We start from the raw sequence: 15173 nt of genomic DNA, 5'->3' as shown, positions 1-15173 counted from the left end.
GCTGGAAGAGACCTTCGCTCCGTACCGCAAGATCTCGATTCAGCAAGCTGCTGCTGCTCTTTGCGTCGATCGGAGTACAGTCACTCGATACATGAAGGCTTACAACATTACCACTGCGTATGCTCCTCTCCGCGATGAGCAGATTGACCAGCTAGTTCGCGCATTCAAAGTCGAGCGGCCAAATGCTGGTATTCGCCACGTCCATTCCTATTTCCGAGCGAACTGGTTGCGAGTTCAGAGGAGCCGCATCATTGATTCCCTCCATCGGGTTGATGCGATAGGTGCGGCTCTGCGGCAGAGCAAGACTATCGTGCGGCGAGTCTACTCTGTCCCTCGCCCTAACCATCTGTGGCACATTGATGGCCACCACAAGCTGATACGATGGGGGATGGTCGTTCATGGTGGTATTGACGGCTACGATGATCAGGTTCGCCCTTTGTGTAACTGGGCTAGGCACTCTGCTGATTACCTATACCCAGGTGGTAGCGATGCGAGTCGCGAACAACAACTATCCCGAGACTGTACTGCGCAATTTCTCGCGAGCCGAGAAGATCCATGGGCTGCCACTCAGGGTTCGCGGCGACCGCGGTGGCGAGAACATCTTGGTCTCATCGTACATGATCGTTCGGCGAGGCCCAAACCGGGCGTCTTTCATGTTTGGATCGTAAGTCCAGTTCATGCTGAGTAGCCAGGCTTTACTGAGCCTGCGCGCAGGTCGACGCGAAATCAGAAGATTGAAAGGATATGGGTCGATGTCGGTGAAGGTTTCGTGCGCCGCTGGCGCGTTTTTTTCACCCGACTTGAAGGCCTTCATTCGCTTGATCCCTCAAACCCAGCACACCTATGGCTGCTGCAAAGGCTCTTTCTCGATGAGATCCAAGCCGACGCTGATAAATGGGTCCATCACTGGAACACCCATAGTGTCTCGGGAAAGCACCAAAACCAAACACCGTCGGTGCGCCTGCTGCAGCATAGAGGCGACAAACCTACTAACAGTATTGGCCAGGACATTCGCCACTTAGCAAAAGTCACTGTGGGCATGTACGAGGATGAGTATGCAGACACCGACCCCGACATCCTCTCAGAGCACTTCGGTGTTCAAGGTCCCCCAACGCTGCGTCGGCGAGGCCAGACAGGTGCAGGGCATTCAGAGGATACCGACGACGAAGATGCACCAATGGAAGACGATTCAGATGGTGAGGCTGAGTATGACTCTGACGATGCCGATGAAACATTAGATGCTAGTGGGGCATGGGCTGAAGAGGGTGCCGACTCAGGCAGTGACAGCGAATCGGATGGTAGGCCCAGCAGTTCATTTCTTCTCGCTGAGAATAGATGGTCTAATAAGGAGAATACAGGGAACTCTGATACTGGCGACGATGGTTTAGTCGCCAAGATCATCGCCGACCAGCAGACAAACATTCGCCATGCTGCAATCAAGGTCGCCCGACACAAGAACCCTTTTGCGACAGAGGAAGGGGAGGAGGGCTTCTGGGCGACCTTGGACCAGCTCGTGGATGTCGACTACCTCCCTCAAGGGATGAACATCTGCGAGGATGAGTGGGACGAGGAGGGATACCCCACCCATGAGCTCCTCATCGTTGGCAAGGGCAAGGAGCCTCTTCGTGTGGAGCTACCACAGCAGTTGTGGCTCCCACGAGCACAGGCCTGGTGCAGAGCCATCTCAGTTCTCACTCGTATTCTCGATTGGGCAGAGACTCCAAGCCAATCTGGCAGCAGCGACGAGTCTGCTTCGGACTTTGAGGGTACGGACGAAGAATAATCATTGTAGCTTTGATTCGTTGCATTGCTTACCTGCCGATTTCTTGTTCTTTTCCCATTTGGACTCGCCCATCTGCTGCTGATCGTTCACTTGGTTGCTGTTGCTTGCCTAGTTGTTCTGCTTTCCTGGTCGCTGCAGCTCACCTGGCTGTTGTTGTTATTTGGCCGATTTATGCCTTTCCCTGGTTTCCTGGCTTTCCCAATCTACGATGAATGCAAACAGTACTCCAGTGCCGACGCCTGTGCTGGCCCTAGATGATATAGCCTTGTACATGGAAGGTACTCGCCTTGAGGTAGCTCCCCGATTGCCGATATGAGGAACGTGCCACTGGCTTGCCGAGGTGAGTATATATTACAGAGATCATCGCACCTGCCACCTCACCCTTCTCGCTTTTCCTCCCTGACAGCCTCCATGGCGAGCTCCTCGTCGAAGCGACACAAGAGGAAGGCCTCGCCACCTCCAGTCGATACAGACAAGCTCATCGACGACCTCATCAACCAGCAGCCAAAGCGACCTCGGTACTCCAAGTCTGCAAAACCGAGTCGCCCCAAGGTATCCCTAAATGCTGCACGACTTGAGACCAACAAGGGCTTGCGAGCGAAGGGGAAGGAGGTTGCCAAGGGCAAGGCTGGGTCATCAGGGACGAAGGTATGGCTTGTTAACATTTGTCGCCATGAGTATGTCTCATCGAGCTTCAGGCGAAGGCCTCGTCGCCACCCCCTGCCCAAGTAATTCATCACAGTACCCTCATTCTGTCTCGGTCGCATGCTGATCCAAGGCTAGGTCTCCTTGTCAGCGAATGCAAAACCCTACAGGGTCGGAAGGGTCGCTCTACTACCATATGGGCTTGATGTTCGTCCAACCTCTATGTTTATGATCTCTCACATGCCCTCATTGCATACTTCTTTACAGGACAGTGGCGACATTCAACAGGCGACCCACTCGAAGGACATCTTCTTGACTCTCATGGACTATCGCCTCGCCACCTCCTTAACTCCCGATGGCAGGTACATTCTCATCTCGCCTGGGATGGATCGGAACGACATCGACGCCCTATTGAAGCAACTCTTCCCTTTGTACTTCGAATGGGCAGCTTCGGAGGGATATGACTCTGCAGGTTCCGAGTTCCTCTGGAGGGTTGTAGGGAAGCAGGGTCGGCAGCTTCGGGTCATGTTTCGGGATGAGAGCATGCCAATCGCCTTCCCAGCCCTGTGCAATGCTGTCCATTATCGGACGACAGGCTGGACTGACCGAACTTGGTGTTTCGGTATGCTTCCTTTCCTTCCATGATTGCCTAGCCTGAGCACTGACGAGTCGCACAGTGTCCACGATGCACATTCCAAAAGATGTTTGGGAGTCGTGGGCTGGTAAAGGCAAGGGCAAGGGTGTTGACCTCGGCTACGACGATTCCTCAGATGAATCTGTTCACCTGAAGGTATGTTTCGCATACTGTTGCGATAGGCAGACTGGGACTTACAAAAGTTGGGTGTGAAGCAGGTTGAAGGCTCTGAAGAGGGCGATGTCGCTGCCCAAGATGAGGAGCTAGGTACCAAGTCGGAAGATGATGGTGAGTATCTCCAGTATTTGGAGTCTCTGTAGTGCTCTGACAAGTAGGTTCCTCACCCGATCTCAGCTTCAGCTGATGGATCGCCAGCATCTGGCAATGATACCGATGTGTCGGAGTGGCAGCCTGAGCCCCTTGCTCAGAAGAAGAAGACCAGTCGTACGTCACGACAAGCTTGACTATGCCTGCTCGAGTTCTTACTATGTCCCCGAGGGATACTAGGAAAGCTTGCGAGGGCTGTCGACGCACTCGATAGTAGCTTCTCCAGCTTCAGCCTGGTGGGCGAGGCGACAGCAACCTTGGCTAGTGGTAAGCTTTCTGCCTCCTATTGCAGGGTTTCCCTGTGTTGCCTTGTCCCCGACTGACCTAGTGGTATTTCCTCAGGCTCAGGCAGCTCGAGCACTGCAGGTGTATCTGGAAACCCAATCGCCGTTGACCCAGCATCTGAAGATCTCGATAACACTGGCCCAGCACCGAGCCCCAGCTTTGTTGAAGCTCCATACACTCAGAGGAGTTTGACGCCACCTCGAGTCACTCGCTCTGCTACTCTTCCGATTGTCACCATGCCGAAGGGTAGCATTGCTGCTGATCCTTGGGCCTAGTCGTCGGCAGGCCAAGCAAGGTGAGTGATGGCTGATGTTGCAACGAAGCAAGGCTCAGCAAGCCACCTCGCAGATTCATCCAACGGTACACCCTTTGAAGTTCGCCTACAAACCTCTAATCGAGTCGCTCTGCAGTGGGCATTTACTGTACGACGACAGCCTGGATACTTGTCTCTCTTTAATCCTCTTCATATTCTCGTATCTTGACATAGTCCGACCTCATCTAGTCTCGCTCATGTTCATCCACCACAATCACTCCCATATGCCGACCTAATATCCGAGTCGTCCTAGGTAGAGTACTTAGTACTGTGATTTAATCGGGCATACATGTCTGCAAAACAATGGACAACTTCACTGAGTTAGTGCTCGCTCCCTTGCCTCCCTGAGCACTCTGTCCCTCGGACTCGGACCACTTCATCGCAGGCACCTGCCACTCGCTAAAAGGCCTTGTCGGCAGTCGCCGACGACAAGTTCGAGTGCCCTGACCTTGCAGCTTGTCCTGCCACCTCATCCACATCGACAGCCATTGCGACTATCTGTTCTGCTCCCCATGGCATCCCAGCCTGGGGAATTCACGATGTCGTCTGGGCTTGCTCTCTTACCTGCTACACAGCTAGGGTTGCAGCAAGGCAACGGCGATGGTTCTGATGCAGCAATGATCACCCAGGGTGGAGATATGGTATGTATCGTCCTATCGAGCGAGAAGCTGCCTGTTTACTAGTACACTGATTCTATGGCTTCATAAGGTCACAGTCAAGTTGAACACCGAGATGCAGCTTCGCATGACACGCTCAACTCGGTTCTGGAACCCTGATGGTACATTGTTCATCGGTGTAAGTACTGATTCTCTGTCACTATCACTATTTGTCAATGACTCGTCAACCATTGCTGTAGGTCGGGAGGATACTGTATCGGATCTATGCAGGCCATCTGGCGAATAACTCCCCTGTCTTCAACAATTTGTTCCACGTGCCTGGGGCTGGTATGGCGAGCCCTCGCCCAATCGAAGGGACAGTGGAGACATGCCCGCTGTACCTCTGGAACATCGAGAATCTAGCCTTTGAAGCCCTCGCTGACTATCTCGGTTGTGCTACTCTGTACGTCGTGCTGTGCAATCATGTTTGCGCGAATGATGACTGACTGGCAAGTCGGTGGAACAGCCCCGACGGAGAGTCACTGAGTCTGTTTAGACCATCTGTACAGCAACTTATTGGCCTTCTCAAGCTTGCGACTATGTGGGATATGACTCGCGCGAGGAGTTACGCCATCGACAAGCTCAATTGCACCCCGCTTGTTGGCGATCCAGAATGGGGCCCGATTGCGAAGATCGCTTGTTGCCTTGCATACGGGATTGATTCCTGGCTTGTCCCTGGTCTCCGCGCTGCTGTTCAGCTTTCACCGATTGGGTGGGATACAGCTCACTTCGCTTACTTCAAGTCGGCTCTCGATGCGAACGAGGTCAATGTGCTATGTCGCCGCATCGATCGCCACCGGAAGGCCCTCGCATGGAACCCTCCGACATACACTGCAGGGCTGAGCTGTCCTGCACAAGCACAGTGTAATGCGAAGTGGGCAGCTACCTGGCATCAAGCTCTTGCTGGCAAGCTACTTCATCCAGATGACCCGATGTCCGACCATGAGCTTCTCGAGTTCATCGACAACGCACCGACACGCGAGACAGGCCTTTGCTATGTGTGCCACATTCGCACGTTGCTCATGATGAAGGCGAATCCTGAATGGTCTCGAGAAGAGGAGATCATCCAGAGTACTGCAGAGCGCATCAAGCGCAACCATGTCTTCTACACCTCATAGAGCTCGGTAAGTCGCTTCGCAGGGTGCCTCCATAGAATCACTTATATCTCGCTGCTTGCAGGTGACGATCGCAGTAGCATGTTACTATCCGAATTGCACAAGTGGATGAGAACATGTCGTAACGAGGAATGATCATTGATTGACTGTTTACTCTGAGCGACCTCCTGATGTTGATGTAGCAACAACTCAACCAACTCACACCATTCCTCTACAGCCCGACCCTTCATCAACTCGGCTCCACACCTCCACCACCTTTGCCACCCTCTACCTGCTCCAACGACTATAAGCCCGATTCCCCACCACTTCAAGTTGCGGTTCGTCAGGCCACCACCTTTTCATCTCCGCCTTCATGATCGCCTCCAGTCATCTGCAACAATACTCACTCAAACAAGTCCTGGAGCATCGTCAGCCAAGGCATGTTCGCCCTCCACGAAGTCAGCCAGATGGAGCGCGAGATGTGTTCGTACCTAGAGTGGCAGCTCAACATCGAGCCGGGAACGTTGAAGGAGTTCAAGGCAAATGTACAGAGGGATTTCAAGGGCCAGGGGCCATACCCAGTGTACGCCCTCCCCACCCCTGCGCCGACACAACTTCCACCAATGACCCTGCACAGTGCCACATCAACAACCACACCAAGCTTCGCTGCACGTCCGCCGATGCCGCGCACCCGTGCACATCGACACTACCCCAGTGTACCCCACCGAGCCCGCCGACAAGCCCCGACGCGCCCGGCACTCCCGAGCAGCCGTACTCGACCTCGACAACTTGTCCGGCGCCGTCCGCATCGCCATCGACGCCAACATCCGCATCGCCTTGCATAGCATCCATGGCACGCCGGGACTGCGGCGAACGGGTGGCACACTGGTAGGCGTGCTCTTACTACACTATCCATGGTCTCCGTACAGCGCGCGCCGCCCTATCTGCGACGAGCGCGGCTCGCTCCGACAGCGGAACACGCACCTCGCGAACTCCCGTGCAAAGGCCTTGCCAATGGGCTTGGACTGCCGAAGTTGCGCAACATGGCCTCGCACCCCTCGGTTCCTTCGGTGTTGACCGCGTTCATACGGCCGGGCCGCTGTGCGGGCTGCGCGCCGCCAGGTCGCGTCTTCTGGTGCTGCTAGCTGAACTGACGGAAGTTCAGCTAGGCAGTCGTGCACTCGAGCTTGCCCATCCATTGGGACAGCGCGCGCACCGGCTCGCCAGATGGGTGCTCGTGACCGTGGTGGCTGCCCAATGAGTGGTCTTCGTGTCCTACAGGGCGCATGAGCGCAGGGAGCGGCGGCGATGGGGTAGGTATGCCTGGCAAGGGCGTACCTTTGGTCTTCGAGCTTTCACACTCATTACCTCTACCCTCGCCATTGCCTCTCTCTTCCATCTCCTTCGTCGCATCTCCTTGTCTCGCAGCTCTGCGCTCCGCCCTCCTGAATGTCGGCGCGAATCTCTCGCCGAGTCGTGGTGGTGGCGGTCCAGTGCATCGCGGTGGGGACTTGCGCCAGGGCCGCCGAAGCGCGATGTAGCCTCGCTGCTCGCGCTCTCGGTGCACTCGGTGTTGAGCGCGCTTGTACGGCCGGGTCGCTGCGCGGGCTGCCCGCTGTTGAGGCCGTCGTGCGGGTCGAGAGTGTTGAGGTTGTCGTGCGAGTCGAGAGCAGCGCGCCAGAGCGCGACGCGCCCCGCGACCTTGCACGACGTGACCTCGCTGTTCGCATGCACTCGGTGTTGAGCGCGCTCGTATGGCCAGGTCGCTGCGCGGGCTGCGCGCTGTTGAGGTCGTCGTGCGAGTCGAGAGCAACGCGCCGGAGCGCGATACGTCCGGCGACGCTGTGCCCTGTTGAGGTCGCCGTACGTACGAGTCGAGAGCAGTGCGCCAGAGCGGCGCGGCCTCGCTGCTTGCGCCCTGGCTGCACTCGGCGCCCTATCGGTAGGTGTTAGGACGAAGTGAGCGCAGAAATGGCGGGTGCACGCACCTTTCGCGCCCTTGACCTCCTGCAGCGCGACGCGTCCTGCGTCGTGGCGCCAGCGCGTCGTGGCCTCGCTGCTCGCGCGCACTCGGTGTTGAGCGCGCTCGTACGGCCGGGTCGCCGCGCGGGCTGCGCGCTGTTGAGGTCGCCCGGGCCGTGCGAGTCAAGAGCCGTGCGCCACTGCGCCAGCGCGTCGTGGCCTCGTTGATGGCGCGCACTCGGCGTTGAGCATGTTCGTGAGGTCGTGTCGCTGTGCGTGCTGCGCGCCGTTGAGGAGGAGGTGAAAGTCGGCGCGACAGAGCGCGACGCGTCGCGCCGAGCGCTGGCGCCGGACCGGACCGGCAGCCGAAAAAGAGTGATAGATATTGCGCCGACCGAAAGTTAGATAGATTTCTTGTCGAGCAACGTTTAGATAGAAAACGAACTATGGTATGATAGAGAAACAGCTTCACAGGTGTGTGATAGAAATCAATACTGTGATAGATAGTCGGGTTAACATTGTGATAGATCGTCTTATTTTTGCCTCAAACGGTACGCCATATCAATATGGGTACAGCACTATATAGCCATTGTCAGTCATTTCAACCAATAATTTACAAGACATTACATGAGCAGCACTGTAGTAGTCAGCTTGAATATTGGATTGGGCAGCAAACACAGTCATATGACTTGCAAAGAAGCTGTCACTGTTGTGAAGCAACACCACAACAATTGTCAAGCATGCCCCAATTTTGTAATGATTATTGAGCTCAGATCAAATAGCAAACCACCAACTCACAGGGAAATCCTTCTGCCCAATATAGTAGCCAGATACTTTGATGGAATGTCTGTGAGTATTTTATTTGGTTGTATGAATCAGATAAGTGGGAGAGAAACCAAATTTAGTCGGAAGTCCCTCGAGCTACATGGTAAAGTGATACCCAAGATCAGATCTATGATATGACACATACCATTGTGGATTTTTGGGGTATTTTTGATTTTATCATGGCCATGGAAGAGCAGTAACACTCAAAAGGGCAGTTTTGACCAAAAGTAGCAGTATGCTAAGGGAGTGTCATTGCTATCCTGCATAGATATTATCTAAGGAACCTCATGAACTGTATGTCTAATGAAAGTTGCCCTGGATCCAATCTCCCAGTTTTGCATTTTGATTCAGCAGTCCAGCAATGATACAACTTCACTATCCACTGGGTCTAAAAATGTGGATATGCTGTGTTATTTATTTGAATCATTTGCACAAAGTAAAGAAAACCATGACAACTTGTGCACTTTTTGTTTTGCATATTGTGGCATGAGTAATGGACACTACAGCAAACTGATACCCATTATAGAGTCTATAGTATGAGGACTACTAGCATGAATATTTCGAGGTCTTTTGGATTCATTTCAACTTGTGGCTGAGAATGGTGAATCCTATTAAGGACAATTACTTTTTGCAGCAGTTTAGTTTGCAACAGAGTCTGGGAGACTACACTGCAAGATGACTTGTTGACAGGTCAAAATTTTGACCTGTCAACGAGTGAATCTCGCATGGCATGGGCGCTTATTGAGCACTTATTGCACAATGTAGCCTGAATCATTACAAGCCTTCAAAGTACACATCAGTAACAAATGATACAAGCATACTATACCCTCCTGAAAGCCCTTCATTCAGAGAATATATAATGTGAATGCTATGCATATACAATGGCTAGCAAAGCCACAAATGCAAAACGAAAAAACTCCCATGTGCCTCTGCATCTACAAAGGTGGAGCCACATACCAGAAACAGCAGTAAGTAGATTGTAATGTACACTACTAGACACAAAGGTGCTTATAGGCATACAATTGCATTCTTAGAGATCATTTACCAGGCACAAAGGACTACAAGCATGTCGCTGTGTGCTGTTGAGTTCGGCTCCCTCCGTACAGGGTAAGGAGGAAGGGTAGATTTTTAGTCAAGGATGGGTAGTGGTATTAGGTGTATGTGACGAGTGTATCGTCGAGAAGACAAGTCTATACGAGAGTGAAATATAGAGAGTTCCTTCCGAGCCGTCTGCCCGAGTTGAGAGCCTCCGAGTCTGAGTCCTAGTCCGCGTCCGGGGGTGGGTCCTACGTGTCCTCTCCCGCTCCCTCCAACCCGCTACTTATCCTCCTTCAGCCGAGCTCACGTGCCCCTTCCTCCTTCCCTCCGGGTCTGCCCCCACTCTTCCCTCTCCTCCCGCTCACACCTTCTTTCCCATACCGATGGCGCAGCCCCCGAACCCCACCACTTCGTCGCACTCCGCTCGCTACCTCTGTCTAATCGAGGTTCTCCGGTGCAAAGGAACGTTCGAGCCCCGATTCGACGTGGAGCACGCCACTGCCTGGCTTGCCTGGGCCCATGGTGCTCGCTGGCTCGTGGTTCGTCACCTTCCATCGTTCTCCTCGTCCCTCCTGACCCGTCTGCCTTGCCCCAGCGGATGCTCTTCGAGTCCTACGCTCTAGCGACCGCTCACGGCGACACCCGCATCCCCCTTCCATCCGGTATCCCCGAGGTCTGCGAGCTTATTGAGCACCTGGACTGCGTGTTCCTCAACCTCCGCTCCGAGCAGAACGAGGCGCCGCTCCTATACGCGACCATCCCTTGGTCCCCGGACCAGCTTCAGAAGGAGCAAGCCGCTGCGGAAGAAGCCCGACCCCCTCCTCCTCCATCGTATAATGATCCTCCCCTCCGCCTCTCCTCCCTCCGCAGTTCGACCGACAACTGGGACCGCGTCCTTGCCGCGACGGACCGTTCCTTGGATGTCCTCCGCCTCGAGCTTGGCCACCTCCACCGCGGCCTGGCTGAGGCCCGGATCGACCAGCTGTCCGTGATGCGCGAAGTAGTCTCCATCTCGGGCCGTCTAGAGGACATATGTGACGCGCGAGACATCCCTCCCCCGTTGGAATTAATCCGTGACTGAACCCTTACGAGTAGCATCTTCCTCCGTCCGGTTTGTTCCCCCCCGGTACCCGTATGTCCTGGCATGTAACAGCTTGCGGAGTTCAATAGATCTGACTTGTGCCGCGTTTGAATCACCTCGTAAGGCGTCCCGTTCCAGTCCTGTTGCCGCGGCCCGATCCTTGTCTCCCAGCTAACGTCCCCGGCCTTCTCTGACTCTCCATCTTCCGGCGGTTCCGGCCTCAGCCGGTGGGCCCCGCCCACACCTGCCCCGACCTCAGATACTGACCATCCCCGGTCAGTCCCCTTCCTGCCCTTCTCCTAGCATGAACATCCCCTGATTCTCGCGTCCGTGCTGATGAACAAGGAGTGTGGTGGCTAGCCTGAGGCAAGGCTACAAAAGAATACTACAGGAGCACAAAGAGCACTGTAGTAAAGGAGGACTTACAACAGATCTCTTAAGAGCTGAGAGGGAAGACTCAGAGGCGTTAAGACGAGAGGAGAGACCGTTACATTCTAGGGCGTATCCAGCCCGGTATATATACACATGAGAGAGCCATCACATGATCGTACAGTAAGCGTAACAGCGTAGAGTCATAACGGAGCGATATGGTGCAATGAGCGAATACACAAGGATGAGGCAATATTGCACCATGAATGGAATGTCATGGAAAGGACTGGAACAGCGATGTGCTCAATGATGCAATACGATGCAATCAAGGAATGTGCTGGAACATGATGGAAAGCGGTGGAATGTTCCATCAGGGTCTAGATCTAATCATGTGCTACAGGTCTGGATCAAATCCGAAAAGAATGTACGTAATATGTAGCATAGTAGAACATAAGTCCATAACGGGTAAGGATAAGTCCTATCCCGTGTGATAACACCCAAAACAGTTGAAGTTCAACACTCCCACTTGTTCAAGATGCTACAAGCATGCCAGAAGACGACCTGAACTTCTCAATAGCTTTGAGAGGAACATTCTTGGTCAAACAGTCTGCAAGCTGGTCTTCGCTCGCGACAAAATAGATTTCAGTTTCACCACGCTCGTAGAATTCGCGTATATAGTGATATCTGATCTCTATGTGCTTGGTTCGGCGGTCCACAACAGGATTCACCGAAAGGAAGATACTTCCTTGGTTGTCTAGACATAGAGGAGTAGGACTTGACATGTTGTCTCCAAGCTCCTCGCCGAAATGACGAAGCCAAGCCATCTGACGACAAGTGTCTGAGGCGGCCTTGTATTCTGCTTCAGTAGAAGACAGAGAAACAGTCGGCTGACGTCTTGACGCCCAGGAAATGACACAATTGGCCATCATGAAGATGAAGCCGCTTGTCGAATGCCTATCGTCGCGGTCTTCGGCCCAATCTGAGTCTGAGTAGGCAATCAGACCAGAGTTACTGCCGCCATCATAACAGAGTGCAAAACGCTTCGTTCCTTGCAAGTAGCGCAGAACGTAGAAAGCTAAACGCATATGCTCCTTAGATGGGTTTGAAGAAAACTTGGCCAATCGCGTGACCGCAAAAGCGATGTCTGGCCTAGTACCTAGCATGGCGTACATGATACTGCCAATAATGCTCTGGTACTTCGTCCTAAACTCTTCGGTAGCAGTCTCAGTACTGCTCAGCAAGTTTGCGCCTGCTGGCAACGGTGTACGAGCTTCTTTGCAGTTGCTCATGCCAAAACGTTCTAGGACAGTCTCCAAATAGTCTTCCTGGTCCACGAAGAGCTTGCGTGTAGAACGCTCTCGACGTATTCTAAGACCTAGGAAACGTTGGACTGCTCCTAAATCCGTCATCTGGTATTCACGCGACAAGCGCTCTTTGACCGAGTCAATGAAGGGCTTAGAGTCGCCCAAGAGCAACAAGTCATCGACATATAGAATGACGATACAAGTGTGATCTCCAGATTCACGGGTATAAACGTATACACCTGCATCCGAATAGGTGCGCGTAAAACCAAGCCCTAGGAGAGACGTATGGATCTTAGCATTCCATTGGCGTGAAGCCTGCTTAAGTCCATAAATCGCCTTCAAGAGAAGACAAACGTGGTCCTCCTTGCCTGGTACAACCCAGCCTTCAGGTTGTTCCATGTAGATCTCCTCATCAAGATCACCATTGAGAAACGCCGTCTTGACGTCCATCAACTCAATCTCCCAATCCTCAAGGGCTGCGTGCGCGAGCAAGTATCGCACCGACTCAAATCGTGCAACCGGGGAGAAGGTCTCGTGGTAATCCTGACCCCAAACTTGGGTGAAACCCTTGGCTACTACACGAGCCTTATAACGACCATCATGCTTGATCGTATAAACCCAACGATTCTTAATGACCTTTCTGTTCTTAGGTCGCGGAACCAGAATCCATGTCTTGTTCTCGATCAGAGAGTCGTACTCAGACTTCTCCGCACCGTGCCATTTATGTTTGTCAGGAGACTTCATGGCTTCAGAATGACTCTGAGGTACACCATGGTTTGCTTCCGCAACAGCGCGCGCCATCATCAAAACTTCTGCTTCATGACGCTGATTCCCTTGGGTATCTGTGCGTTGATCGATTGAAGCTGGAGGTTCATCTCCGTAAAGGTTGTCTCTGTTCCTAGCGGGATTTCTCCCAGCACCATCTCTCCGAGGCCTTTGATACTGAGGCTGAGGAGGAGGAACAGGATCAGGACGCGGCTGCTCAGGCGGATTTACTCCCACTGGCTCAGGTTGATCTTCTGGTTCTTCAGGTTCGTCGTCTGCGGGTACAGGTACAGGTAGAGGTTTGTCTACATCCTCCGGTTCCAAATCCGAAGGATCAAACTGCGGCGGACCCAGGGACTTCGGGTCATGGCCTAAATCTTTCCGTGCCGGAAACGTCTCTTCATCGAAGGTCACATCACGAGACACAACGATCCCTCGAGTGGCTGGGTTCCAAAAACGATAGCCCTTTGAACCCTGCTCATAGCCAACAAAGATCATCTCGACTGCCTTCTTGTCGAGCTTCCCAGATCTCTGTTCTTTCGGCACATGCACAAACGCCTTGCACCCAAAAACTCTAAAGTAGGAAATATCCGGGATTGTGCCGTCCCAGAGAGTAATGGGGCATTGCCACTTCAAGCAGCGCATAGGCTGGCGATTATAAATATGAACCGCGGTGTCGACTGCCAATTGCCAAAAACCATGACTTAGTCCAGCTTGATGTAGCATAGACATAGCCTTCTCAACGATGGTGCGATTCCAACGTTCAGCTCTCCCATTTTGCTGAGGTGAGCCGGCAACCGTCTTCTGGTGTTCAATACCATATGACTTAAGATGAGCCGTGAAAGCGTCAGAAGTGTATTCCCCCCCACGATCCGAGCGTACTACTTTAATCTTTTCCTTGGTAACATTCTCAGCCCATGCCCTGAAATCCTCAAACGCTCGGAGCGATTCAGACTTCTGTTTAAGATAATAGGCACGTCCAAGACTGCTATAGTCGTCCAAGAAAGATATGAAGTATTTGAAACCATTCGGCACAGAGGCCGTACGCATAGGACCATCTTCATCGGTGTGCACAAGTTCAAGAGGCCTGGAAGCTCTCTTGTCCGATGGAGGGAACGGGGCACGATGTGATTTACCCCACTGACAGCCTTCGCACGGAGACTTGTCCTCGTCTCCGATTGAATCAACACCTTTTGTATGGCTAGGCAGTTTCTCAAGAGCTTCCTTAGAAGGATGCCCTAAACGTCGATGCCAGAGTTTCCAATCTGACGATGAAACAGTCCTTGCGGACTTGCGGCTCAAAATCTCCAAGAACAGCAGATACAAATTGTTCACCGGCATATAGTCCGCCTGCAAGATGGCATTGCCGATGTTCTGCGTCTTTTGCCCATGTTCAAACTTGCGGTCATAGATGACCATCCGTCCTGATCCTTGAACCAAACAATAATTCGTCCTCTCAATACATCCGGTTGAAAACAAACGACCGGACGCATACGGAATATAGGCGATGTTCGTAATCGTCGTTGGAACTCGCCTTCCGTTAACCAAACAAACTCCCTTAATGGTACCTTCTCCAAGTGCTTTTATGGTAGCAGCTCCGGCCGTCTTAAAAACGATAGGGACACGATACTCGTGGTAGTCCCAGAAATCAGACAGATCATTTGTGATCGTCATAGACGCACCAGAATCCATTATCCAGTCAGTCATCTTTCCCTCAGTCTCAGCGGAGTGATCCGCAACATAGAAAGAAGAAGTCAATTGAGCGGAGCCCGCAGAGCTCGCATCTACTTGTACAACATTCGACGACTGTCCAGAAGAAGCACCATCCGACGTAGATACCGTATGCGAAGAATGTCCATTCGAGTCCGATTTACCCTTGCCCTTGCCTTTGCCTTTGCCCTTTCCCCCCGACTTATTGCCCTTGGGGCGCAGATGAGGGTACTTGGTCCAACAGTTCTCCTCGCCGTGAGGACCTCCACAAGTCGGACAGGGAACCTTCGACTTCCGCTTAATCTGCGAAGATTTAGACGCGGACTGTCCCATGCCGGACCGTCGAAGAGATTCCTCGGCCAAGATCTTGTTGACAACCGTC

General features: G+C 53.1%; 4 protein-coding genes across 4 annotated transcripts; 3 read left to right on the top strand and 1 right to left on the bottom strand.

Moving 5' to 3' along the window:
- Window positions 1-694: 694 nt before the first annotated feature.
- Window positions 695-1783, top strand: C8Q71DRAFT_701022 (uncharacterized protein; the record flags this gene model as incomplete). The annotated part of the gene is made up of 3 exons (XM_047920166.1): window positions 695-955; window positions 1007-1196; window positions 1359-1783. Coding segments are annotated over 3 exons (876 nt in total), but the record flags the coding sequence as incomplete, so codon positions are not given.
- A 411-nt stretch (window positions 1784-2194) lies between these two features.
- C8Q71DRAFT_853739 (uncharacterized protein) lies at window positions 2195-5761 on the top strand (the record flags this gene model as incomplete). The annotated part of the gene is made up of 12 exons (XM_047926974.1): window positions 2195-2431; window positions 2482-2511; window positions 2567-2635; window positions 2696-3050; window positions 3106-3218; window positions 3281-3350; window positions 3417-3506; window positions 3570-3656; window positions 4567-4628; window positions 4696-4782; window positions 4844-5046; window positions 5110-5761. The coding sequence occupies 12 exons, from the start codon at window positions 2195-2197 to the stop codon at window positions 5759-5761; spliced, it is 2055 nt and encodes a 684-aa protein (XP_047782634.1).
- A 534-nt stretch (window positions 5762-6295) lies between these two features.
- C8Q71DRAFT_720562 (uncharacterized protein) lies at window positions 6296-8711 on the bottom strand (the record flags this gene model as incomplete). The annotated part of the gene is made up of 7 exons (XM_047921376.1): window positions 6296-6573; window positions 6722-6845; window positions 7076-7519; window positions 7609-7673; window positions 7726-7848; window positions 8498-8546; window positions 8670-8711. 7 exons carry the CDS (start codon window positions 8709-8711, stop codon window positions 6296-6298), a joined length of 1125 nt encoding a protein of 374 aa, XP_047782633.1.
- A 734-nt stretch (window positions 8712-9445) lies between these two features.
- C8Q71DRAFT_845548 (uncharacterized protein) lies at window positions 9446-10744 on the top strand (the record flags this gene model as incomplete). Its single annotated transcript, XM_047926610.1, has 4 exons — window positions 9446-9492; window positions 9559-9598; window positions 9955-10101; window positions 10158-10744. The coding sequence occupies 4 exons, from the start codon at window positions 9446-9448 to the stop codon at window positions 10641-10643; spliced, it is 720 nt and encodes a 239-aa protein (XP_047782632.1). The 3' UTR covers window positions 10644-10744.
- Between the last annotated feature and the right edge of the window lie 4429 nt (window positions 10745-15173).

The sequence above is a fragment of the Rhodofomes roseus genome (assembly GCF_022264815.1).
Source record: "Rhodofomes roseus strain CIRM-BRFM 1785 chromosome Unknown C8Q71scaffold_3, whole genome shotgun sequence".
NCBI lineage: Eukaryota > Fungi > Basidiomycota > Agaricomycetes > Polyporales > Fomitopsidaceae > Rhodofomes > Rhodofomes roseus.
Note: the sequence above shows the minus strand (reverse complement) of the source record. Positions and strands in the feature narration are given on the sequence as shown.